The sequence below is a fragment of the Ilyonectria robusta genome, assembly GCF_021365365.1.
Source record: "Ilyonectria robusta strain PMI_751 chromosome Unknown BGZ61scaffold_1, whole genome shotgun sequence".
Lineage (NCBI taxonomy): Eukaryota > Fungi > Ascomycota > Sordariomycetes > Hypocreales > Nectriaceae > Ilyonectria > Ilyonectria robusta.
The window spans coordinates 1,708,070-1,730,921 of NW_025764435.1; the positions used below are offsets into that span (position 1 = coordinate 1,708,070).

General features: G+C 56.2%; 8 protein-coding genes across 8 annotated transcripts; 3 read left to right on the top strand and 5 right to left on the bottom strand.

The window, feature by feature from the left end:
• Positions 1 to 437: 437 nt before the first annotated feature.
• Positions 438 to 1,996, bottom strand: BGZ61DRAFT_437927 (Leo1-like protein-domain-containing protein). Its single transcript, XM_046244186.1, has 2 exons — positions 1,619 to 1,996; positions 438 to 1,566 (listed from the first exon to the last, which is right to left on the bottom strand). Exons 1-2 carry the CDS (start codon positions 1,874 to 1,876, stop codon positions 598 to 600), a joined length of 1,227 nt encoding a protein of 408 aa, XP_046112032.1. The 5' UTR covers positions 1,877 to 1,996; the 3' UTR covers positions 438 to 597.
• A 356-nt stretch (positions 1,997 to 2,352) lies between these two features.
• On the top strand, positions 2,353 to 4,644 carry BGZ61DRAFT_11428 (Mob1/phocein family protein). Its single transcript, XM_046236977.1, has 4 exons — positions 2,353 to 2,573; positions 3,397 to 3,764; positions 3,821 to 3,932; positions 3,989 to 4,644. Exons 1-4 carry the CDS (start codon positions 2,551 to 2,553, stop codon positions 4,533 to 4,535), a joined length of 1,050 nt encoding a protein of 349 aa, XP_046112033.1. The 5' UTR covers positions 2,353 to 2,550; the 3' UTR covers positions 4,536 to 4,644.
• A 157-nt stretch (positions 4,645 to 4,801) lies between these two features.
• BGZ61DRAFT_11616 (uncharacterized protein) lies at positions 4,802 to 5,778 on the bottom strand. The gene is made up of 3 exons (XM_046236994.1): positions 5,615 to 5,778; positions 5,210 to 5,519; positions 4,802 to 5,090 (listed from the first exon to the last, which is right to left on the bottom strand). The coding sequence occupies exons 1-3, from the start codon at positions 5,660 to 5,662 to the stop codon at positions 4,924 to 4,926; spliced, it is 525 nt and encodes a 174-aa protein (XP_046112034.1). The 5' UTR covers positions 5,663 to 5,778; the 3' UTR covers positions 4,802 to 4,923.
• A 2,615-nt stretch (positions 5,779 to 8,393) lies between these two features.
• Positions 8,394 to 9,524, bottom strand: BGZ61DRAFT_11623 (uncharacterized protein). Its single transcript, XM_046236995.1, has one exon. The coding sequence runs from the start codon at positions 9,335 to 9,337 to the stop codon at positions 8,744 to 8,746; it is 594 nt and encodes a 197-aa protein (XP_046112035.1). The 5' UTR covers positions 9,338 to 9,524; the 3' UTR covers positions 8,394 to 8,743.
• Positions 9,525 to 10,833: 1,309 nt separating this feature from the next.
• On the top strand, positions 10,834 to 11,565 carry BGZ61DRAFT_11684 (uncharacterized protein). The gene has a single exon (XM_046237000.1). The coding sequence runs from the start codon at positions 10,910 to 10,912 to the stop codon at positions 11,384 to 11,386; it is 477 nt and encodes a 158-aa protein (XP_046112036.1). The 5' UTR covers positions 10,834 to 10,909; the 3' UTR covers positions 11,387 to 11,565.
• A 1,285-nt stretch (positions 11,566 to 12,850) lies between these two features.
• On the top strand, positions 12,851 to 15,491 carry BGZ61DRAFT_11696 (uncharacterized protein). Its single transcript, XM_046237002.1, has 2 exons — positions 12,851 to 13,961; positions 14,014 to 15,491. The coding sequence occupies exons 1-2, from the start codon at positions 13,186 to 13,188 to the stop codon at positions 15,080 to 15,082; spliced, it is 1,845 nt and encodes a 614-aa protein (XP_046112037.1). The 5' UTR covers positions 12,851 to 13,185; the 3' UTR covers positions 15,083 to 15,491.
• Positions 15,492 to 17,377: 1,886 nt separating this feature from the next.
• BGZ61DRAFT_11784 (uncharacterized protein) lies at positions 17,378 to 19,877 on the bottom strand. The gene is made up of 6 exons (XM_046237006.1): positions 18,993 to 19,877; positions 18,566 to 18,779; positions 18,435 to 18,468; positions 18,323 to 18,381; positions 17,932 to 17,996; positions 17,378 to 17,605 (listed from the first exon to the last, which is right to left on the bottom strand). Exons 1-6 carry the CDS (start codon positions 19,718 to 19,720, stop codon positions 17,554 to 17,556), a joined length of 1,152 nt encoding a protein of 383 aa, XP_046112038.1. The 5' UTR covers positions 19,721 to 19,877; the 3' UTR covers positions 17,378 to 17,553.
• A 628-nt stretch (positions 19,878 to 20,505) lies between these two features.
• Positions 20,506 to 22,683, bottom strand: BGZ61DRAFT_437949 (uncharacterized protein). The gene is made up of 4 exons (XM_046244187.1): positions 22,427 to 22,683; positions 22,295 to 22,369; positions 21,652 to 22,243; positions 20,506 to 21,606 (listed from the first exon to the last, which is right to left on the bottom strand). The coding sequence occupies exons 1-4, from the start codon at positions 22,473 to 22,475 to the stop codon at positions 20,925 to 20,927; spliced, it is 1,398 nt and encodes a 465-aa protein (XP_046112039.1). The 5' UTR covers positions 22,476 to 22,683; the 3' UTR covers positions 20,506 to 20,924.
• Positions 22,684 to 22,852: the final 169 nt, after the last annotated feature.

Below are 22,852 nucleotides of genomic sequence, written 5' to 3' on the forward strand. Positions count from 1 at the left end.
ACAGTCACAAGCACCATCGAAGACGGCCGGAGAGAGGGAGTCGGGTCGAGCGTACGAGGGACGCGCGCATCTAGGGCATTGTAGGGAGCGCCGGACCACATGCAAAGCGGCCAGTGGTCCTCGAAGCCGATAGATCGATAGGTAGCGGGTCAGAGGGAACTTCAAGCTTGCGCGAGAGGGTGATGGAACGGATGTTGTTGGGCCGTGGAGCTCCCCGCAATAAGCCGTTCAACAAACGTCGCCGCTAAACTCAGGCATGTGATTGTGAGATCACCGCGAGACTCGGGCCGGCCGTCTCAGTCCGAGCCGCAATGCTACCTCGCACGCGCGCGTGATAATAACCAACAGGAATGCTCTGCGATAAGTAGCACGTAGGTCTTGTTCTTTCTATTTACGTGGCTGCGTAGGCGCGCAATTGGTCGCAAGGGGGTCGAGAGCATGGTCAAAGTTAGCATCGCTGTTTCTATTTTCTTCATTCTGATGTCAACGCCGCCGCAACGTTCGCATGGATCGACCTCAGAATTGCCGATTATTATCGTACATTGTAAACCCAGCCTCTTCTTCCCTTCATCTCAAGACGTACTTTCGATTGCCGATCTAGTCCTCGTCGTCCTCGACAACGTGACGCCGCCTGCCTCTTCCAGATGCCTCCATGGGCTCAGCATCAGAGCCCTCGGCATCTTCATCCTCGTCGCGGTCCCTAGTCCGTCGCTTCTTTGAACGCGGCTTTTCGCGTTCGTCATACAGTTCTTCCTCTTCCTCATCACCACTCTCCAACTCATCTTCATCGCTACCGACAACGAAGTCATCTTCCAGGTCGTACTCATCCTGTCGGCGCACACCCTGAGGCAGGTCGTCATCGGAATCGTATTCGGGACCCCGTCGCTTGGGCTTGGCTGATCCCGGCGCACCGCGCTTCCGCGAAGAGCCCATGCCCCGTCGGCCACCTTCGAGGTCTCCAATAGAGAGGCCGCCACCCCTAGACCTGCCATATCCGCCGTCCATCTTCGCGGTGGCATTGTCGCGGCGTCGCTGGGCCTTTATCCTCTCCTTCTCCGCCATTTCAGCCTGCTTCTTCTGAAGCTCAGGGTCTCGAGTGGTTCGAATAAACATGTCGCCTCCGGAGGAAGTCTTGCTCGCGAGTGCCATCCTCTCGGCGAGGACCGATAGCGCATCATCGCCGACAGCCTTGTTCGGGCGCACGTTGTATTGCTCGGTGATGTGACCAACTGTCATGAGGAGGTTGCTGCTCAATTCGGCAGCGGCAGCATAGTAGTGTCCGTCGTGAAGCTCGTTGTATGGCTTGTCGGCATCGGGGGCAAGTCCCTTCTTGTTAATCTCGTAGTGTTCGCCACCAACAGAAATTGTGACCGATCCATCACTCCAGCGGAAGATGTTGGTGTTGCTCTTCAGCTCGCCAGTGCTGTGATCTCTCCGCACTCTCGCGACGTGTTTGGGGTTTTGGGACTTGGCGTTAACCACGTCGAAATCGGTCGGTTGGAAGGTCTCGGGGTCGTATTCCTCAGGAAGGATTTTGATGAACTTGGGGACCCGCAGGACTCGCAGCTAGATGGTTTGGTGAGCACACGAAATGGGATGAGGATGTCGCGACACCTACAGCACCATCCTTGGGCTTGGGGATTCGATGTCGGTATGTCTGAACCGCCATGACCACTCTGTCCTTAGTTTCATGCTGTGGCTGTTCATCTTCATAGTTGCGATAGCGAGCGTATGTGTCTCCTTCTGGGTCAGAAGCGAGGTCATCGTCATCGAGAACGCGTTCCTTGGTGGACACAACCTCGTCGTCGCCCTCGTCGCCGAAGAGGTCATCGCCTCCCTCGTCGAGAGGGTCAATTGGGTCTTCCGAGTCAGACATGGCGCAGGAGAAGAAGCTTTGTGGCCAAGGGTGGATGCGATGGTGGGAGTAGAAGCAAAAGTGAAGTCAAGTTGACGAGCCGATGAAAGGCATACGGTCGCGAGCCCTTGAACTCTGAGAGCGCCAACTACATTCGGCGACGGACCTTTTCCAGGACGGCTCGGGCCTGAGGCTGAATTCGCACCAGCCACTCTCGGGAAAGAAAGGCAGGCCACTAGCCACATCAACAGCCTCCAGTCACAGCAAGGCCACAGCAAACAAGACAAGGAAGGGGTCATGGTAGTGGCGGTCGAAGCTCGCTTAGGCTACCGAGAATAGCTTAGTGTGCCTCAGGTGCCTCGAAACCCGCGTCAAGTTTAGGGGACTAGCGAGGGAAGGACCAACTGGGGAATCTGGCACTTGGGCAGTTAAGGAGCTCCATCTCCATCAGCGACCGACCTCTTGACCTTCAAAACCCCCTTTCTTGAGAGCTGCGACCGCGATAGCTCCCTCACGCCCGCTCACTGTAGACTCTACCCGAAGCACGACGATACCTGCGAGTCCATATACCGTCTGGTCCTTGGGCAACACCACCAGTCATTCCTCCACTTCTCGTCTCGCGTCTGCCGTAACGCAACGCCCCTTCTTCTTCGCCCCTCGCGACCTGCGCTTCCCACCCCGCCTTTCTGCCGACCATGTCGAACCTCTTCTCCGGCATGTAAGTTGCCTCTTGAGTTTTTTATTCGTTACTCTCCACGGCTCTCGACTCGAATGTCGACTCTGGTTCCCATTCCATCAGACCAACCTCAGTGAATGGTCATGATATCCCGCTTGGTGCGGTGGTTGAGGCCGTGGTTCATGATACATGACACCGCCTCAGTGGCCAGCCAGTGGCGAGTGCTACTGGCAATCCGCTGCCCCAAGCTACCCCGGTAGCCCTCGTGCCAGGTGCAAGTGGAGGTGCAAGTGCAAGTGCAACACCAACCCACCATGGTCACGATGCTTTCCATCTTTAAATCCACCAGAGCCCATTCACGTATAGCCTGGCGGCTTCCAGTTCGCCGTTTGTTTGGTAACGACAACTGCTTTCAGTGGGTCCGGCAGCCCAGTGACGGTCTGGCAGCATGTGGATGTGGCTCTCTCGCGATATCCAAGACATGCTCTCTAAGCACAACTGGTCACGAGATACCCCTTTTCCTGTCTCACTGCCATGTCGACCCAACCCCGACCAACAAGAGAATTTACCTTTGCTTCCCCACGCCCGCCAATCATACGATACCGTCACTTTAATTCCAACCATTCCCTTACACGGCTGCCGCAGGGCGGAGACTTGGCTCCCCGAGAAGCACATCACTATAGCTGTCAATGATAGCTAGTTTCGAAATGTTTCAATAAACAGCATTTGTCTCAGCATAGTGTGCTGCCACCTTGACGAGGGTTTAGGGGGCTTTGGGGAGCCACCTGGGACCTTATTCTCTGACCAACCGAGCACGACGTCTTCTCACATTCATGGCCCGTTGCTAACGAGATGAATTATCTAGCAACGCCCGGTTTCGAGGCGGGTCAGGCAAACCTGCTGGTCCGCAAAAGAGTCCTACCTCGTCCACTGCTAGCCAGCCTCCTCCTCCACTTGAACACGTTTCTCAAGGGAGTCAGTCGTCGTCTTCCAGCCTGGCCCCTAGAGTCCCACCCCTGCCCAACTCGCCTTCATTCGCTCAGACTATTGGTATGGATGATTGTAACGGCGCCATGGCTCCCGGGGACGACCTCATCGCCGCCTACCATTTGCCTCGACCCCTCCCTCTCTGGCTTAACTCTCAATATGCCAAGCACATTGTCAAGGGCAATTTCATGACCCTTAGTGCGCGACCCAAGACTGTTGAGCAGGGCGAGTGGATTGCACACCAAGGTAAGATGCTCCCTTCATATTTTTCCTGTCCATTGAGCATCTCCTAACGATAGTAGTTGTTGAGCACTACCGAAACCTCTGGAACTTTGTTCGGGTCCTACATGAGAAAGAGGAGGATGGCATGTCCATCTGCAACTCCACCTCTTGCCCACGCATGTCAGCTGGAGTGTGAGTATCCTCCCTTCCTCCCTTCAAAAAAGACATGCTTACTCACAGATTTCTAGGAACCACTCCTTCACTTGGCTGAACAGCCGACGAGAGCCTGTCGAGCTCCCCGCATACGAGTACATGACCCTCATGCAACGATGGATCTCTGGAAAGATTGATGACAACAACATCTTCCCCACCGATCCCTCTGGAATCTCTTACTCCCACAATCCTGCCATCACCACCACCCCTCTCTCGCAATTGACCAACCTTGGCGAGCCCGAATGGATTGGCAAGCGATCCGGATTCCCTGACAAGTTTGTCGAAATTTGCCAGATGATCTTCCGACAAATGTTCCGCGTCTATGCTCACCTCTACTGGGCTCACTTTACGGAGCCCTTCTACCATCTTAACTTGGAGAAGCAACTCAACAGCTGCTTCTCCCACTTCGTCCTGACAGCAACAGCGCTGGATATGCTGAAGCCCTCTGAACTGGAGCCCATGCAGCCTCTGATTGACCTCTGGGCTGCCAACGGAACCTTCCCGCCAGAGTCTAAGGCGCACGAGTACGCCAACGTCCGTGCGGGCGAACGCCTCCTGCAACTTGGCGGCGTCCCTCAATAAGCGCACGCTGCTTGAAGGCAAGGGCGCACAAAGATAGGTTTTGAGACATGTGGAAACGGGAAAACAGGGAACACCCGCCCCGCGGACCAAATAGAAAGTGTACAAGTGCGAAAACCATGTATTGAGTCTGGGGATGAGAAGCATGCGGTATGGCGCAGAAACAAGGACCTGCAGAATGGAGTTTCGGATCCCCTCTACAGCATAGAGTTGGCTGCAAATGTCAGGGTCAGAGGAGGAACATCAGTTGGCGTCTGCGATCTCGAACCGACGCGACGGCACAGGAGCATATTCTTCCGATACCGAATTGATTTCGAACTATTGGAAAAACACCCGCAAAGACCAATGTCGCAAAAGCTCCCTTATGCGCCCAGAACCATGTTGCACGTTCTCACCCCGCCACTCGTTCCCCGCCGCAGGGTGCGCCGACTTCGCTAATCTTGTATTCAACCACAATGGGCTCATTCTCCTGAACGATGAATCTTCCGGAGCCTACGTACAACTTGTCTTCTAATAGCTTAAGGCCAGGACTATCAGTCTCAAACCTAACCTGCACAACTGGAACTTGAGTCAGCCAGCCATCCTGATCCCGGAGATTGAGGCAAGTCCAGAAGCACAAAGCAATGAGAAATGGGCGGTATCAGTCTGCAAGGAGAGCCACCATACGGTCCACTCACAGGCATTGCCAAAGCCCGTCGTCGTGGCGTTGACGTCACCGCGGATGATCTTGCCCTCGTCGCCCGTCATGCCGACGACGCCGTTGTAGTTGAAGCGCAGCAGGGCACCCGTGGCGTCGCGGGCGACGCTCGTCACATCCAGACGGACTATCTGGCCGTCTGAATCCCGCCGCAGGAAGTCGCTCCCGTGGACGAAGGTGGCGCGCAGTGCGGGCCGGTAGTCGGGCTCCGAGATGAGTGTCCCGGCGCTTGGGAGAAAGGGGATATTGAGGAGGTCGGCGGTAATGGGGAGCGGTGTATCGATGTAGATCTGGCAAAACATCAGCGGAGAAGATGCCCTCGGCCGTATCAATATGGCATATATCGGATGGCAGAGATGATGAGACGGAGAAAGTGTGTACGTACTCGCGCGGTGAAGGCTGGTATCAGGATGGGGAAGTTGGTGAACTTCATGATGGCGAGCGTCTTGACCAATGTCTAGACTCATCTCCTCTGCACGAATGAAGGAAGCCCTTTTCTGGATATCTTGTATTGCACCTCTTGTTCGCCCTCGATTTGCATTTCCCCTTTCCCCTTCTCTTCCTTTCCCTCCCGTCCAAGGCTCATTATATTTGCGGTCTCGTGCCCGCCGCGAAACGGGACGGGGCAGCGCGACGGGTTGGCCCAAGCGAGCGGCCAGTTTGGTTCATGGCACACATGCGGCACTGGCAGTGTATCTACCGAGTGCTGTGTTGTCACAGGGAGCCATTGGCCTTGTGTTACTGGGGGACGGATGGGGGAAGAGGGGATCTACGAAAACGGAGATGGCCTTGGGTACAAAGGAGGCGGCCATCCCATGAGAGGAAGGGCGATATCTGGTAACCAGATGAGTGGGAACCAGGAGATAGAGAAGGGAGGTGAGGACAAAATTCCGTGTTGGTATCAAGACGGCGTCACAGCCGGTGGACGAGTTAGCACCGAAGCGACGAGTGTCGAATCGCATCTCGTCCTTCTCGTCCTAGTCTGTAGTGACAATCACCGAGTCCACGAGCACGCCGATCCCGACGACTAAACCAGACGCCACTGAAGACGCACCCCTTTGCGGCCGCCAGGAACAAGGCAGCACGATGCAAGGGCAAAACAAAGCACAACCCACGGCTCACGATTCACCGTCACCAGCCAGGCTGTTGTGCTTGACCGACAGTTGCCAACCCCTTGGAGCAGCTTTTAGCCTAGAATTGGGCTCCGTCCTCCATGCACTGCCTGCCTATCGCGAGGCATTTGGATGTGAAAAATAGCGTGTGTTGCGATGCTCCGTTTGGTGTGTCCATACAGAGGCACGATTATACCGGGCCGGCCGTGGCGGTATATCACCGCTTCTATTAGGCGCGAGCACCGCCCATTCATAGACAGCTGAAACACATGGATCTCAGGCCACACCTCGGTCCGAGTGTTGCCATCTTGTGAGGCGGTCATGGCAGTGTGCCAGTGTGGTGTCAAGCCGCACCAGGGAAACAAGCTCATGACGAGGCTTTGCTGCTTCGGACCAGCCCCCAACCGCCATCTGCCCGGGTCTCCCGGTTTATTCCCCCACAACCACGGTCTCATACCGTGAAACATGGAGTCAGAATCCTCTGAAGCTCCAAATAGCAGAACCCCGCCTCAGTGAGCCGTGAGGGTGGCTGAACCTCGGGGCGTCGTCCAACTCTGCGTTCACGTTGTCGGGGATATCCCCGTCTGATCGACTCCAGGCTTCGGAAACCAAGCCATCAGCCCCAAAGCCACATGTTTCAGAACCATGTCCCGTTGTGAGATCCAGTGGCTACGAAGCCGCTCTCCAGTCAACCATAGCCCCGGGTCCCCAGATGTGGCAAAGCGCAAGGTGCCCAACGTGCTTCACCGCCAGACTTGATATGGACCACATCCAACATCCTTCTGGAGCTAAGAGCCAAGCAAGGCACTACGCGTTCCAAGAATGGATCTCTTAGGCAATGGTCGACGTGTTGCCCTCGTATCTTGTTTCTATTTCCTGTGCAACAATTCCTGGATGGGCCCTGGCTTCTGCAGGTGTAACTCGATCTGGAGGATCATGCGGATGACACGATGGATGGCTGCTTTACGACGAACATTAGGCTGCATGTTTGCCGAATGCACGATTCCGTACCCAACAAGCAAGGTTTCGGATCTTGAGGACCTTACTGGAAAGTTCTGTTGCATCAACGCCGTGGCTTGTATGAAGACCCGCATCGTGCCGTCTGGGTTGGACTCCGAGTTCGCAACAGACACTCCATTCGGTGTGTCTGATATCGCACTTGCAAAACACCACTTCGTCATTGCTTCGCCCAACTGGGCCTACGAAGTTATGCAGCAGAACTCTGTGTCTTGGAAAGTTCTTGAGAGCGTCACTTGCAGATCTCGGCTGCAACGTCAGACGTCAAACTTTTGACACCCGTTCGGTTGACACTGACGTCTTCCATGGAATCCATGTGCGGGATAGCGCACCGCCCTGGCCATCTTGCAGCCCCTGCGACGGGTTTGAACACGGAAACCCGGTGGGATTCAAGTTTTTGCTGCGTTGGCCCAAGTTTCAGCTGCACCAGCGAAGAAATGGTGCCCAGGCTCTCGTTCCAAGAGCATGTGCAACAACAAAAATAGAGCTTCTTTTCAATTCTCCAGCCTTTCCATTCACAGCCTCGTGAACTTGCATGACACAGACCAAGGTTGGCTGATATCCCGACTGGTGATTTGCAATCGTAATCTCCAGAGCGGTGGAGCATCATGCTGAAAATTCTTTCGCCATTGCGGCGTGGGTGTTGAGTCAATGTGGTCAGGGATACCCAGACCGCACATTTGCGGCTGGTATTTTCCTCTTCTTGGCATGGGATAATGGGGATCCTTTTACGCCGAGGTACGCCGTTCTCTCCCGCAGTGTGCCAAAGACCTTGGATCTTAGGGCGCTCCTGGCTGCGGATGATTCAGGGTGGTCCCATCCACATCAAAGTCGAGCATGGAAGCCCTCAGTTGAAGTCAGCTTAAGTGCATGGAATTCTTACTAGCAGGTCATAAAGGGCTGGGGTTAGCGGGACGCGTTCCGGGATCAGGGTTTTAATCTACCGAGGATCCAGACTTCTTTTACTGCTTCAGGCAAGAGTTTCGGACTGCTCGGGGCTGCGTCATAGCAAGCATCGACCAGTTTTCGATCGGGATGTTTCGTAGGCAACATACTTTTGATGCTCACGGGTAGAAGGTTAGAGGCAAACGTCATGGATCCTCAGCCGAGCTGGGTCTGAACAGCCAAAGGAAGGCAGCCGCAAAATGGAGAGCGCCGCTGGCCCAGCGACGGCCCTGTTCCTTCGTGGGGGTCCAGCGTCTCCGAGATCGCGCGTGGGAGTCATACTGGCGGTATTGCTGCTCACCAATGAAGCAAGGTGAGGCAGTTGGGCAACGATCTTGGGCCGAATTCTGTATGCGAACGGTGAGCAACTTGCCCCTAGTGCGGTGACGAGAAGGCCACTGAGAACCGGTCAACCCCATCTCTCGCCGATGCGGTCGGCCTCAAGGTGATGCAGCACCTGGTCGTGCTCTCGTGAGCCACAAGTTGGGTTCCAGAAAGCCTGGGAGGACGCGCACAGCCCACAGCCAGCCCTGGCAAGAGAAGCATAGCCTAATTTGGCTAAAGATCCTGCGCCAGGAAGGGGAAGCGGAGGGCCTGGCTGCTGGGACGGGCAGGTTAGGAAGCAAATGGGGATGTCGAGCTGGGCGCGGGCCAAGCAGAGGCCAGCTCTTTGGAGCATCATCGCTCGCCTCACCTGAGTGATTGGTCGTGATCGTAGCTTGGGCCGTTTTGGACGGCGCCGGCCGACGTTGACCCAATTTGTCGCAGCCGGATCGTGATCCGAACGGAGGAGAGGACCGCCAGGCATTGGATGGCAGGTCCAGCATGGATCGAGGCGCACACCGAGCTTGTGTTTGGGCCACGGCCGTGACCATGATGCCGGGGTCTGTCCACGAGGAGAGAGCGGACCAGCAGGGAAGCTGGATGACTGGACGACTGGGAGCCTGACTTGACAGAGGGGAGGACGCGCACGCGTGACGGGGCCAAGAAGAAACACACCGACAAAACAAAGACCTCAATAGGAGAGGCACCATGGCCGGCCATTTATGCGGCCATGAAGCACAGTGGAGCAGGTGGTTGTCGGGCTGGTGAGCCTAGTGGTTGGGCCTCGAGGGCGTGTGCGGGAGTGTGCGGGAGTGTGCGGAAGTCGCATGTAGTTTTTTCCCAGCCACCCACTGAGGCGGATGGGATGGAGAGAAGCATCAATCAGATTGGCGACGCAGCTCGGGAATCAGACCATGGGTGAAGGTCGAGGGCCGATGATGGCGACTGAGCCATGGTTTGGAGGAGGCATTTTGGTTGGGTGTGGTCAGCAAGCTGCAAGCGCGGAGTAGACCGCGGGTGAGATTCCATCTAAGACGTCCATTCAGAGTCGGCTTAAACAGGCAATTGGCCCTCAGGGTGCTAGAATGCCTGAGGCGCGCGGCATGAGGAGGCCGCTGGAGAGAGCCTGGAGTTCGTGCGAACCTGGGAGAGTCAGGTACCTACCTAGGGCCAGAGCCAAGGACAGAGCCAAGGACAGAGCCAAGGACAGAGCCAAAAACAGAGTCAAGGCCAGAGCCAAGGCCAGAGGGTGTGTAGGTACCTTCCTGACTGGTACCCGCCTGCAATTGACTGCCCAGACTGGGCTGAATCAGAAGGACGACGGTACGTACCCATTAGGTTCCATGACCATCTGAGCTGAAGCGCAGCAGATCCAAATGGCGCGCCCCTCAGATCTGCCGGGAAGTTACAGTACATAACTTAGTACATTGGGTTTGTCGCTCATCGGTCTGGAGCTGGCTGCCCCGGTGACGACGGCCAGCAAAGGACAGGACGAGAACGCACGCGCGATGTTCAGGGACCCGAAGCGGGAGCGAAGCGAAGCGCGGCGCGGCGCGGCGTGGCGCGGACATGGCATGGCATGGCATGGCGAAAGCTGGAGCAGCCCAGGATGGGGCATGAGGCGCATTATCGTCGATGCCTCCGTCGAGGACTGCACCTCGTCGTTGTCGTCGACTGGCCGTCGTTGCTCACGATCGCTGCTTGAGCGTGCGAGACGTGCCCGCCTTGATGCCATGTACCGCTCCTACCCCACGCCGCGGGGGCTGCTGAGCAATAGGAAGCCCGCCAGGCGGGTTAGTGGCTCTGGGCTGCTGCAGCCAGTGGACATCGGCCATCGGACTGGTCCAGCGGACGGTTTTAGCACCCGGCGTCAGGCAAGGTAGCGTCCGTTTTTGGTGCCCAACGTCGCTCCCGTCCTTGGGTTTTGGGTGACGGCCGGGCCGGTCCACCAGCACCCGAACCAAAACCACCGAGACGGATGTCTCTGAGCCACAGACATGAGTCGTCGAGTCACTCTGCGCCGCTCATGGCTCGTTCGCTCGTTCGCTCGTTGGATCCCACTGGTGTTTACTCACGACGGGATTGTACCCGTACCGAGGAATTTAGGTCCCGCATGGAGTAAGTTACTCGACGCAGCGACAGGGCTGCCACGCTGCCGTGGAAAGTTGCTTTGTCGTCGTTGCTTTTTTTTGCACTTCCATCTTTTCCCCTCTTCCCGTTTCGCCGCCCGCGTGTCGGTTCCGGCGATGAACCCCCTCCCCCGTCCCCCCGTCCGGTAAGCCATGACACCACTCAGCGGCATCCACTGGCTGAGCGTACTTGTCGGGCGTGGGGTGGTGGCTTCGGTGGGCTGGTTCTGGGCAGCAAGTAGAACAATATCACAGGGCGCGTTGACGATGGCCTCATTATTTCAAACACCGCCCAGAGATAGATCATATCAGGGTCGTAGAGGAGCAAGGCGGCAAGAGCAGCGGTCAAGTGACGCCGAACCACCTCAAGACTCACACGGGCTCACACGGGCTCACTCGGGCTCACACTCGCTCATACGGGCTCCGTGGTTGCCGGCCAGGACGAATGGCAGTGGGCGAGATGCGGTGCCTCGGATGCCACATGAGGGAGTCCCTTGCCCGGTAGAAGGCCCCCAGAGATGGTGGAGGAGCCCATGCTTGGCATCTACAACACCCACCATACATTGGTATCAGGCAGGTCGGGTGGTGAGGAATCTGTACATGGTACCTTGTGCATATCTGGCAATCTAGCTCATCGGGAGTGGAGGTGGAGTTCAGTCATGCCGGCGCTGCTACCGCATACTCCCACACAGACACTCGATTTCTGTACCTACTGTTACCACGGAAGTGGTCATAGATGTCGCCGTCTCATCTGATGCCGTCTGCCGCGGCCACCGCTAGTATTGAAGGTGAAGATCACGATGGTGATGATGATTCGTATACACCACCATTCCCTCTTCTCTCCCCCTTGTTTCCTGATTTGGCCATTCTGAGGCCTTCCATGCCTGACCTAGACCATCCTCCCCATGACGGGCTTGTGAGTGACACCTCCACACCCTCCCGAGCCACTCACTGGCTGCCCGGCGCACTCTCTCAACCCTCAGTCGCTCACACGCTCGCGACCAGCAGCCACACTCGTAGGCAGTCCTCACGCAGATGCTCTCTCGTCCTTGGTAGACTCACGCCCCCGCCACCCCCCATAGAAAGAATGGCTAACAAGTTACACCCTAGCCGACCCGAAGCCCCCCGTCCTTCGCGGGCCCTTGGCTAGGCCCCCCAGTGGGTCGCCCATCCTTTCCAGAGTGCCCCCCTGTGAATCCAGTCCAAGGGCCGTATTCGATGTCGGGGTACCGCCGTCGCGATGAGGCCCGGAGACATGTACCTTGACGCCGTCTCCGCGTCCAGATGTGCCGGGTGGGAGCCCCGGCGAGTACATAACCAAAGCAGCTCCTCCCCTCGGACTACCTCGTGTCAACCGCACTTCCCAAAGCAGCAGTCTGTTGTTGACGATTTTCCCTGCTTTCCCTGCTTCTGCTCCTGCACTCGCTTGTTTGGCCCTAGACCCCCGAGATCTGGAGTGCAGCACCAGCAACACCACTACCACCACCACCCAAAATCGTACTTTCCACCAGTACGTATCACGCCAAAGCCCCAGCTCTAGCAGCGGCAACGCCTAGCCTGCCCATACTACTGGATTGTACAGGAGTAGTCAGTCGGGTCGGGCCTTGTGGTGAGTTGCTCTCGATCTCTCTGCCTCTGTTGCGTTGCGCGCGTTGCGTCCACCGCATCGCGCCGCCGTTTCGTCCTTGCTCCCATTCGCCTTCCCGTCACTTCCCGCGCTTTAAAGCTTTCCGGCCTCCCGCCCGCGGCCCATCTCATCACGTCTGCATCCGCATCCCCCAAAAAGCACCCAGCCCGTTATCAACCCATCCAGTCGCCCCCTCCTGCTCCCCTTCCCTCTCACCCTTTTCACCCTTCCACATTGTCATCATCATCACCATCACCATCGTCGTCCTGGGATTACCGCGCATCGTGGTCGTCGGCAAGGGAAGAAACGAAACATCATCCCATCCATTGCGCATGCCCGCTCGCACTCCGATCAGTCTCCGCACTGCCCGCACGCCGCCTTCCTTCTCTGCCCTTGCTCTTGCTAGGTCTGGCGCTGCCTGCCACTTCCTCGCCTACCCCACCCCACTTGCCCCGTTCTCCCACGCCAAAAAAAAAAAGAGCCCACGCCTAAGCCCACGCTTCAGCGCTCACGCCCTGCTGGTGCCAAAAATACACCTACCCGCACACGGTCTCTTTCACCGCCCACCAACATCACTGACTCCCTCAAAAAGATCGTTTTATTTCGCGCGCCCCCAACCTCTTCCCTCTTGCGCTCCTCCTTCATCTTCACCTTCCATCTTGGATATTCATCTTGCCTTTTTCTGATTGCCCTTTACCCTTCTTGGCTTTCTCTTCTCTGCCACTACGACTTGTTTCTTATTTACTTCCTCCTCCTCCTCCTCACACTCACACACACACACACACATTCACAACTGCCTGTAATGGCTTCAACATACCCCATGCAACCATTTTATCGCAACCCTCTGACCGTGGACACAACCCATGCGCAGAAGCTCTTCGAAGAGGAAGACAACAGCGTCCTAGACGACAACATTCTTGACCACAGCGGCATCGACTCCGGACTCGAGCTATCTCCTCCCATGGCCGACAGCCGCCGAGAGTCCTTCGCCGTTGGCGGACCCCCGCTCTTCTCTCCCAAGACGGAAGACTGGCAGTCAGTCGACATGCAATCAGTTCCCTCCAACAACCCCTTCATGGACCACCACAGCAACAACCCCTTCATCCGCCTCGACCAGAATCAGACCAACTTCGCCGCCCCGGCGAGCAACTGGTCGCTCGCCTCCGGCTCATGCACCCCACTTCAGCCCTTTGACAACGTTCCCGCCGAGTATGACACCAATGCTTCCATCTTCCAGAGGCCCATGCAAGGCCAGACGCCTTTCTCCAACCCTGGCAACATGTTCTCCTCTCTCCCCGGTGGCAACCAGTCCATCCCCGCCTCTCCTCACAAGGACTGGATGAGTCCCAACCAGCAGGCGGCTCTCGGCAACAAGAAGATGCGCCCTAGCAGCCCCGCCATCCGCTCTCACAACGACATGCGCCGAGGAGACGGTATCCGCAAGAAGAACGCCCGCTTCGACATCCCCGCTGAGCGTAATCTGAGCAACATTGACCAGCTCATTGCCCAGTCGACAGATGAACAAGAGATCAAGGAGCTCAAGCAGCAGAAGCGCCTGCTACGCAACCGACAAGCAGCGTAAGTGCCTGACCTCGTCCTAGTAACCCATTTGACGCTAACATTGTCATAGCCTTGACTCGAGACAACGCAAGAAGCAACACACTGAGCGTCTAGAGGATGAGAAGAAGCAGTTCACCGTCATCATCGGCGACATGGAGGAAGAGATGGCCGAGCTCCGAGCCAAGCTTGAGCAGGTCCTCATCGAGAAGCAGTCTTACACTAACTACATTGAGAATCTCAACCTTGAGAAGGAGGAGATGATCCGATCTCACACCATCGAGACGGGCGAGCTCAGGAAGAAGGTTGGTGTTCTCACCGATCATGTCCAACGCCTCGAGAGCAACGCTGTTCCCTCGGCCAACCCTGGAGCCAACGGCTTCCCCGGTGCCTACGACAACATGGACGACATGGGCATGACCAGTGCTTGGGACACATCCAACTTCCTCAACGAGTATCCCGTTGAGCCCGAGGTCAAGCAGGAGATGGCCATGGTCCCCACCAAGAAGGTTGAGAACAACCCCTTCAGCACCGACGGCGAGAAGCCCGCTGCTCAAGGTGGCCTCCTCTTCATGCTCTTCCTTGTCGGAGCCTTTGTCCTGTCTAGCCGCTCGACACCCGCCATCCCTCGTGTCTCTGAGGATGTCAGGGTTGCTTCGGCCACTCTGCTGGACAACGTTCTCAAGGAGGCCGGTGTCCACTCACAGTCCGCTAGCCTTCAGGCTGCTCCTCCTCAAGCCTCCGGCCCTGTCAACTGGGGTAATCCCATGAACGATATTGTCATGGAGGGTGTTGCCCCATCGATGCTCTCTGAGCTCGGCGACGTCCTTACTCAGCCGTCCCAGGAGCAGACCAACGAGCAGATCTTCTCCCTCTCGGCTGCACAATATAACGGTGTCAGCTCTCAGGAGTTCCTCCAGAACGCTCCCGACCGATCAACGACCAGCCAGGGTCGGCGCAACCTAGCAGATGCCCTCACAGCTATGCGATCTACAAACAAACAGAACGGCGCCGCCGATGTGTATACACGCTCTCTCCTGTGGGACCAGATCCCCAACGAGGTTGTTCGAAACTTTGCGAAAATGGTGGCCGACTGCAACAGTGCACAGAATGAGCAGCAATGCAACGACGCAAGAGCATGATGATAAGATGCAAAAAAAAATGTCACGATGATGAGTCTCACGGCTATTTTTAATGGTTGTCTTTTGTTTTATTTTATTTTCCTTGAGTCGGCTTTCTTATTTCCTACCTTTTCCTGGGGGATGAGCCGCCATACACTCGACGTCGCTCTCGCGCACTCCAGACCTGTTGCTCACGCACCCAAACGGACGGTTTGTTCTCTTTGTCGTTTTCCTTCTGGATTTCTACCTTGGGGTCTCTTTTGATTTCCTTACGGATCTAGCAAGCGAGCGAGCATTGCTTTGTGTGATTTCAAATTTGGAATTTCCTGTCTCGAATACCTCTTTCGGTTTCTACCTGTTGTTTTCTGGGTTACGGCGAACTTGGGGCGGGCGGAGGCAGTTGACGGCGGCGGCAGCGGATGCAGCACAGTAGCAGCAGTACGAACCCGCTAGCCAGCTCGCAGACAGAATCTACAGAGGTTCCCAAGTCCAATCAGTGTGGACGATGACGGGACATATTTATGGTGCATCGGAATGGGTGCGAATTTTTGTTTTTTATTTTGGATGATATGGGCGCGAAGGAGGGAACTAGGGGTATGCAAGGGACTTGGGCATGGAATGGATGATGGATGGATGGGTGAGATGGGAGCGATGCACGTCCAGAGATGACGATGACATGGGAAATGATGATGACGGCATGAACTGTCGATGAAGCATTTGTTCTTGGTATCGATTACATTCTCGAGCAACGCGTTACCAGCCCCAGGCGGCCTGGTTGTTGCAAAGCACTTATTTGTTTTGATGATTATGAAGCTGTTGGTTATTTGGACAGCTAGGAAATGCAGAATCAGGTAGCTCTTAACAAGCCATCAAAAAAAGCGAAACTGGTGTGTGTCTTGATCAATGGTGATGTTGCCTATGATATCCGTTCGCATTTCCCTTATCATTCCCATGCTCGGTCTCGCCAACTAGATTGTAAACTGCGCCTCGGTGAGAATCAGCCCTCCTCCGCAGCCCCGGGAAGGATGCTCACAGGCATGGAACGATTCAGCACGATGGGGATGCGATACGATACGATACCATGACAGGTCGACTCGGTGACTAGGGTCAGGCGTGACGGGTGTGCAGCCGTCCACTCAAGGCCCCGGGCGTCGGGTCAGTTGGTGCCAAAGACGCCGTCATCAGGCTCCGCCCAGACGGTGGAGAGCGTGCGGCGCGGGAGGGCAATGGGGGAGGGCAATGGGGGATGGGATGGGGGATGGGGGAACAGTGGGAGGGTGAGTGAGACAAGGGTGAACTGCTGGAAGTACCCGGCGTCTGGGGCTTGGAGGGATTGTGCGCCTCCTTACTCGGTACGGCAGTTCGTGGCCCAATGTCTAAGACACTTGATTCCGTCTGGGTGGGTGATGTCTAGGACTTGCAGCGCTGGGGCGGGCACGGGGATGAAGATGGGGATGGGGATGGAGGGAGCGCTGGTGGAGGGGCGTGGGTCTTGTGATGTGAGGGCTGGCTACCTGAGGTACCTACCTATAAGCTGGAAACTAAGGTAATCAACCATTAGCTAAGTCAAGTACCAGGTGCTCTAAATTCTTCAAATGGACAAGAACCACTCACCATCTCCCACCGACTATTCCCATCATGTCTCAGCCTGCGCCCAGAGGCCAGTCCCCTCGCCGCGTGCCCAGTTGCGTGCGTGCCGTGCCTTGTATGTACGGCCTCGGTCGCCTCCCGCGCGCCGCTGCAGCAAGCCCACCGGCGCGGCCAACACCCGGCCGCACGCCGTTCTGCGAGGCCCCAAGAACATGCATAATGGTCCCCAGCCTAGACCCGAGACCGAACAGTGGGTGGCGATTGGGCACCAAAAGCCATCAGACTGCCCCTTCACTTTGCCGCATGATGAGGGGGGAAGAGAGAAGAACAGGCACATACAAGGTTCAGGTATGGTATAGGCGGGTGATGGCGATGCATGCATCATGCCTTCTTCCAAGGCCGTAAAACTGCAATTAAGCCCAAAATCCAGGGAACAAACATGCCCAACCCTCCCCTCTCCTCGCTTGGGCTTAGACCAACTCCGACATCCAAACGAACATGAGAATACGAATACATCTTGGACGCAGGCTTCCGTGCTGTGCTGTGCCATGCGCTACGACCTCGCGTACAACAAGGCACAGATGACATGAGATGTCTCTTGTGCCATGAGCCGCGGAACACACCATCCCCATGACCTTGGCTGCTTTGTACACCCAGGAGCTGCGACCGACCCTCCTCCAGCGTCGTCGCGACTATCCACGAGGTACACCTACTTACATAGTACTATCCCGTAGCTGTCTGAGAGGTAGGACTAGGTCCCGTGGCGAAAACCTCCGGCGGCACGGCCAGCGTTTTCGCCCCATCGAGATCTCGCCCGCTTCGGCCAGTAGCCGGTGTATAGACGGCCGCGCCCATTGTCCAGTTACCCATTGCGATTCAGTGGCACGAGTTGTTGGGTTGCACTACTTGCGGCTGCTGCCCTCGCCTGGCGGGTCGTACTTCTCCTTCCAGATCCTGTGCGGAAAGATTGGGTCAGCATTCGCTCATTCGCCGAGTCGCTATGTGTGACGCGTGTACGGGCTCTGCGCTGAAGCGCCAATGGCGGAGCGACCGTTGTGATTTGACATTTTGGCAACCGGACCATCCGACCCATCTCGTCGTTCCGGCATCGAGGCGACACCAAGACATGGGATTCGGAGGACGCAGGACAGCCTATCAATCCTTCACTGCTCAGGTCATCCGAGACGGCGGAGCGCCGATCCGCTCCAATGGCTCGCGGGAAGGGGGGGGCATAAGAGAGAAAGAGAGAGAGCGACAGCGCAGCGGTCTAGTGGACTTACCAAGAATTCCCTAGCGTTTTGTTGCCGGCCTTTTCAGCCAGTCGATAGTACCGGGCTGATGCGAACTGTACCAACGGGGGGACATGATATCAGCCTCATGTGACGAATCGAAGGGGGCAGTGTGTGGGGGCGGGCAGCGCTCGTCTGGCGAGAAGCTCCCTCGAAGCTAGTCGATGCCTAAGCGTCGGGCATCGAGGCATTCTCTCCTGTGACCGCGCAGACCGTCTTCGGAGCTCGCACGTCTCGCCTCGTAAAGAAGCTCACCGAGCGCCCGTCACAACGCCGCCGATGATGCATTCCTGAGTGGACGGACTCGCACCACTAGGAGCATAGCCAACTAGGGAGCAACCACTAGGACAGTGGCCGGGGAGACCATTGCTGACATACATACCTTGTCTTTCTTGCATCCAAAGCCCTCCAGATAGCACCAAGCAATCTCGTTCATGGCGTCTGTTCACCGGTTAGTGGAGAGCCGCGTCGACATTGCCCATCCAATAACTCGCCTGTATCTCCCAAGTTTGCCGCAGTCTCATAGTACTGTCCGTTCAGAGCCCCTCGGTCAGCACGCCTCACTCTGCTTGTTTCTCCATTGCATGACATGGTCCTGCGTCGGAGCTCAAGGGCATCAACCTACCTGCTTAGCGGCATATGGATCCTTGGGGATTCCCCAGCCATGGCGGAAGCAGTTGGCCAGCTCGAAAATGGCCAGGACCAACTCTCCCTTGGCGGCTCCGCCCTTCTTCATGCCGGCTTGGAGAGCCATCTGCTCAATCGAGGCCGAGTTTGAGGCAGCCGCCGACAGGTAGTTGACGGCGCCCGCTGGGTCTGGCGCGCAGCCCCATCCGTGCCTAGATGACCGCAGGGTGTCTAGTCAGCATCTAAACTTGTTTCTTCTAAGCATAAGGTGTCCGCTGATATAACCCTAAGGTTTGGGCAGGGTGGATATAGACGAAATCCAATTGCGTCAACCGAGCCGTCCCGGCAGTTATTAAACTCTTTTACCAACCTCCGAGACAGGCGTGGAGGGGCAGCGACTACCCGAGACATTCATCTTCACTTACCTCAAAGCGAGACCGTATAGGACTTGGCTCAGTGGGTTATTAGCCCCCCGCGGATCCGCTAGTTTCCCAAACAGGCGAGTCGACCTCTCCAGATCTCCCTCCTCGTGCAGGCGAATGGCCTCCTGGATATCTTCGTCGATCGTCTTGGACGAAACTGGTCCAACTGAAGGACTTCTCTTCCGGGGTGGTTGTTGCCCGCCGAGCCCCGTCTGTGAAACGCCGTCCGTCGGCGGCACTGGAGAGGCCGGCCTGCTGCGAGCCATGTCGTTCTGGCTCGCTAGCATGGTCGCGCGTTTCTCCCACTGCGACTCGGCTGCATCCTTGTCCTCGGGGTTGGCCGGGGCTACGATGTCGGGCAGGTTCGTGGGGACGCTCTGGGACGACTCTGGCGCCTTGGTGAGATGGAGGCGGTGCGACAGCCGGCGGCTCTCCTTGGGATTCGAGCTGTGGCTCCCCTGGGAGGAGACGGAGGCGCTGCGTGAGCGGCTGGAGCGAAAGACGTCGAGGCTGCGGCGTGCCTTGCTGGGCTCCTTCGGTGAGAGCAGGTTGCCATCGTCGTACTTGGGTTCTTGCTTGAAAGTGCCGGGTGGGTATATTTGCTCCTGGGTCGACGTGTCGGAGCGGATGAAGGTGAACTCTGGGGCGTTGAGCCTGTCGACGGTGGCCTGGTCGGCAGGTTCACCGTGGTCCAGCTCGTCCTTTTTCTTTAGAAAGTCTCGCAGACCCATGGTTGGCGTCGGTGTCTCGATGTTCCGACGGGCTTCGTAGGTGGTGAAACGTCAAGGTTGGCTTGGTGGGGTTGGCACCAAGGCACTGACTGGTATATCAATCGACCGGGGAATGCGTCGGTCCGCTCGTAGAGGTAGGTATCGAATCAGTTCGTGATCGAGGAGGCGAGAGAGATTCTCGTCGTGTCCTCAGCCTCGAAAAAGGGGACGCGGTTTTGAATCCTGAAGGCGTCGGCTCTCTACTGCACAGGGCTGGGGCTGAGTCGAGGCTGCTGCGGCTGGCGTCAGTAAGCTTGATGTGAAGGTGGGTGGCATTGCCGCATCCAGCTGGGATCGTACATGATGAGTACATACACGAAGGCACGGATAACAGAAAAATACACCACGGCGATGCAGCCGTCAAACAAAGAGCGTAACCCGGTCTCCTGCTGGGGCCGTCAAACAAAGCCCGAAATGGCACCAGGATCGGGCGCTCGAGTTGGCGGGGAGCGAGATGACAGGACGCGCTGGAGCTGGATCAGGATCAGGATCAACAGGGGGCTGTGGCCCGCCGGCGCTGCGTCGTTTGCGGCCACCATCATTACACATTACAGCGGAGATGTAGGTAGGACTACAACCTCCTAGTTCGGTGCTGTCGTTGGCCTTGTTGGGGGCGCGTGCTAGCGCTCGTTCGTCTCGTTGGAGTCCTTCCGGTCGCTAATCGGCCTGGAACTTCAGTGGACGATGCCCCTCATTGACCGCCGCTGACGCTCGCTCGCTTCCGTCATGGCTAAGCGCCCAGCCATCAAGAGGCAGGCACATGGCGCCTTGAGCTGCAGCATCACACAAATTAAGGTAGGGACCGGGATACACTGCCTCGTTAAACAAGTTTCTTTCTAAATCATCATCTATTCTGACTATTCATAAGTCCCTTTTCGGGGATTTCTGCTTCTCGCTTCGTTTTTTTGGGGGGGGGGGGGTTTTTCTTCCTCTTCTTTCTTCTTCTCGTGGCCTTGATGTTCAAGGTTTCCGTGTGCAAGCAGACAGGGGTATCTCAAACAACTATCCTCAGACAATCTCCCATATCCTTGAACGCCGGATAGAATAGAACAAGTCGCCAAAGATGGTCGCCGTCCCGTTTCTGTTCATAGTAAAGTCAAGCCGTGTAAAAAAACGAATAGTCTTTCTCGGTAGAGTAGGGTTCGATCCCGTAACTAGAGACAACTCAAATGGAAAGGAAGTCTTTGTGGTCCTCAAAGTCCGAGCCATCAGAGTCTGCGTCAATAAACTCGGCCACCTCATCTGAATCCACATCATCAGAATCAGGCGCCTCGTCATCGCTCGAGACATCTTCCATGGCCTCGTCCGTCTTGGCTTGGTTTCGAAGGACGCTTGCCCTCTCACGATGGAGGAGTTTACATCCCTTGACCTTACACCTGCCAGTATTGCTAAAGTCAGGGCATTCAAACACGTGACGTTCAGTGCAGTCTGCCCCCTTTTCACAATACCCATTGAATCCAAATGCTCGGCATACGGGTGCGCTTGGGGGGGCTTTGGAGTGAGTATAGGGACAGTCAGGTTTGGTACAATACCCCTTGGCATAGTGCACACAGTTCGGGGTGCGCTCGGGAGTAATATCATGAGAAAGGTCGCAGGACTCGCCGTTTGCGCATCTGCCATCTTTCAGAAAGTCTTTACACAGTGCCACCTTGGTAGGGTCGTGCATATAACGACACCGAGGGCCTTTGGGGCAAGATCCTATGGAAGGTTTGTTAGTATTGTCCAACCCCGCGCCGGGTTGGTCCAGTTCATCGTTTGTTGTATGGCTCCCATCATGGAAAGAGAAATTACCAGTCGTTGAGAACATCTTGCAAGGCTCGTTGACCTTTTTGACCGCTCCGGATCGCCTAGGAAAAGTTAGCAACTTGATCGCCCGGGACGATCTCACATACCGCTGGTCATTGACGATTCTGTTGGCAACCAGGTTTCCTGTTTTAGTCCGGTGAAACTTGACGCCAGCGACTACCGCGGTCTTAGGAGTGTGCGATGACGAGTTGGGAGCATCTGTACTGTGTAAGGTACGAGGACGATCAAACAGTTGCCGTCGTCGGTACGCACCGGGAACTTTGACAAGTTTTTTGCCTCCGTCTACTACGCGGAACAGTATACCCTCGATCGCAATCTCGTTTCTACCTGCAGTGTTAGTGGGGGCATTTGAGGGACCAGCTTGGCGATTCAAGAAGTCATTGAATTGAGTCTTTTCGCGATGCCGATGGCCGCTCAGCTTTCGCTGTCGCGTTTCCTCGATCGCTTTCGTCCGGGTTTGGCTTTCTTTCTCGTAAACATTCGCGTTGATGAGCTGGCGATGGCGATCATTCCTAGCCACCCAACCTGGTGGGGTTTCAGATCCATTGCTAGACGATCCGGAGTTGACCGGGCCTCCCGTAGCATTAAGGTGCAAGGTACGGTGGTGGTGAACTGGCGGTCGACTGGTCCGGTTTGCTCGCGGCGGGTAGGGTGCGTTGACATGTCGATAAGTGTTGTCTAAAAGAAAGTGAGTACGACCAGACTTCCCAAGATTACGGTCAAACATACGACGATTGTGGCCAGGATGATGGTTTGCCACAGGGCGTGGTGCGGACTGCTGGTTCTTGTGTCGGTTAATTTGGCCTGATGAGCAGTTAGCTGCATTGCGTATCATGAGTGGGAAGAGGATAGGGCACAAACCGGCAAGCTGCCCGATGCGAGCAAGGAGCTCTTTTTCTTCTTCAGACATTTTGATAAATGATGTTGATGAGCGCCAAACAAGAGGATTTTCTTTGTTCACAGGGCGTGTTTGTTTGGTTGCAAGTGTTGAAAAAGTTAAGTAAAGGTGTGCGGGTGGGATGCGACTCTGAAGAAGCGCGTAAAGTTGACGGGCGGGAAGGCGGCGTCATGCATCGAGATGGTTCCATTAGTCATCGCCTGGCTAGCTCTGATTGGCTGCTCGCCGCTACCACTCCTAACTTAGTCGCAAGGCTGAAGGTGTCAAGCTCGCCAGGACCTTGCATCCAGAATAATTCAACCATCACCGCGTCGTCCACGCCCGTGCTATCTTTGCCAAGCCGCTCAACGCGACTGAAAGCAGATTTCTACTATCCATAATACTTTATC

What these genes read in the sequence shown, in the direction of transcription:
- BGZ61DRAFT_11684 (XM_046237000.1), top strand. Translation starts at nt 10,910, where the DNA reads ATGACACCACTCAGCGGCATCCACTGGCTGAGCGTACTTGTCGGGCGT.
- BGZ61DRAFT_11428 (XM_046236977.1), top strand. Translation starts at nt 2,551, where the DNA reads ATGTCGAACCTCTTCTCCGGCAT. An exon ending in TCGAACCTCTTCTCCGGCAT is followed by an intron (nt 2,574 to 3,396) that starts GTAAGTTGCCTC and finishes TGAATTATCTAG; the next exon opens with CAACGCCCGGTTTCGAGGCG. An exon ending in CGAGTGGATTGCACACCAAG is followed by an intron (nt 3,765 to 3,820) that starts GTAAGATGCTCC and finishes TAACGATAGTAG; the next exon opens with TTGTTGAGCACTACCGAAAC.
- BGZ61DRAFT_437927 (XM_046244186.1), bottom strand. Translation starts at nt 1,876, where the DNA reads ATGTCTGACTCGGAAGACCCAATTGACCCTCTCGACGAGGGAGGCGAT. An exon ending in CCAAGCCCAAGGATGGTGCT is followed by an intron (nt 1,567 to 1,618) that starts GTAGGTGTCGCG and finishes CAAACCATCTAG; the next exon opens with CTGCGAGTCCTGCGGGTCCC.
- BGZ61DRAFT_11616 (XM_046236994.1), bottom strand. Translation starts at nt 5,662, where the DNA reads ATGAAGTTCACCAACTTCCCCATCCTGATACCAGCCTTCACCGCGCGA. An exon ending in TACCAGCCTTCACCGCGCGA is followed by an intron (nt 5,520 to 5,614) that starts GTACGTACACAC and finishes ATGTTTTGCCAG; the next exon opens with ATCTACATCGATACACCGCT. An exon ending in GACGGGCTTTGGCAATGCCT is followed by an intron (nt 5,091 to 5,209) that starts GTGAGTGGACCG and finishes CTCAAGTTCCAG; the next exon opens with TTGTGCAGGTTAGGTTTGAG.
- BGZ61DRAFT_11696 (XM_046237002.1), top strand. Translation starts at nt 13,186, where the DNA reads ATGGCTTCAACATACCCCATGCAACCATTTTATCGCAACCCTCTGACC. An exon ending in CTACGCAACCGACAAGCAGC is followed by an intron (nt 13,962 to 14,013) that starts GTAAGTGCCTGA and finishes ACATTGTCATAG; the next exon opens with CCTTGACTCGAGACAACGCA.
- BGZ61DRAFT_11623 (XM_046236995.1), bottom strand. Translation starts at nt 9,337, where the DNA reads ATGGTGCCTCTCCTATTGAGGTCTTTGTTTTGTCGGTGTGTTTCTTCT.
- BGZ61DRAFT_11784 (XM_046237006.1), bottom strand. Translation starts at nt 19,720, where the DNA reads ATGGGTCTGCGAGACTTTCTAAAGAAAAAGGACGAGCTGGACCACGGT. An exon ending in GGCAAACTTGGGAGATACAG is followed by an intron (nt 18,382 to 18,434) that starts GCGAGTTATTGG and finishes ACCGGTGAACAG; the next exon opens with ACGCCATGAACGAGATTGCT. An exon ending in TTGGATGCAAGAAAGACAAG is followed by an intron (nt 17,997 to 18,322) that starts GTATGTATGTCA and finishes CCGTTGGTACAG; the next exon opens with TTCGCATCAGCCCGGTACTA.
- BGZ61DRAFT_437949 (XM_046244187.1), bottom strand. Translation starts at nt 22,475, where the DNA reads ATGTCTGAAGAAGAAAAAGAGCTCCTTGCTCGCATCGGGCAGCTTGCC. An exon ending in TCGCATCGGGCAGCTTGCCG is followed by an intron (nt 22,370 to 22,426) that starts GTTTGTGCCCTA and finishes ACTGCTCATCAG; the next exon opens with GCCAAATTAACCGACACAAG. An exon ending in AGAATCGTCAATGACCAGCG is followed by an intron (nt 21,607 to 21,651) that starts GTATGTGAGATC and finishes AACTTTTCCTAG; the next exon opens with GCGATCCGGAGCGGTCAAAA.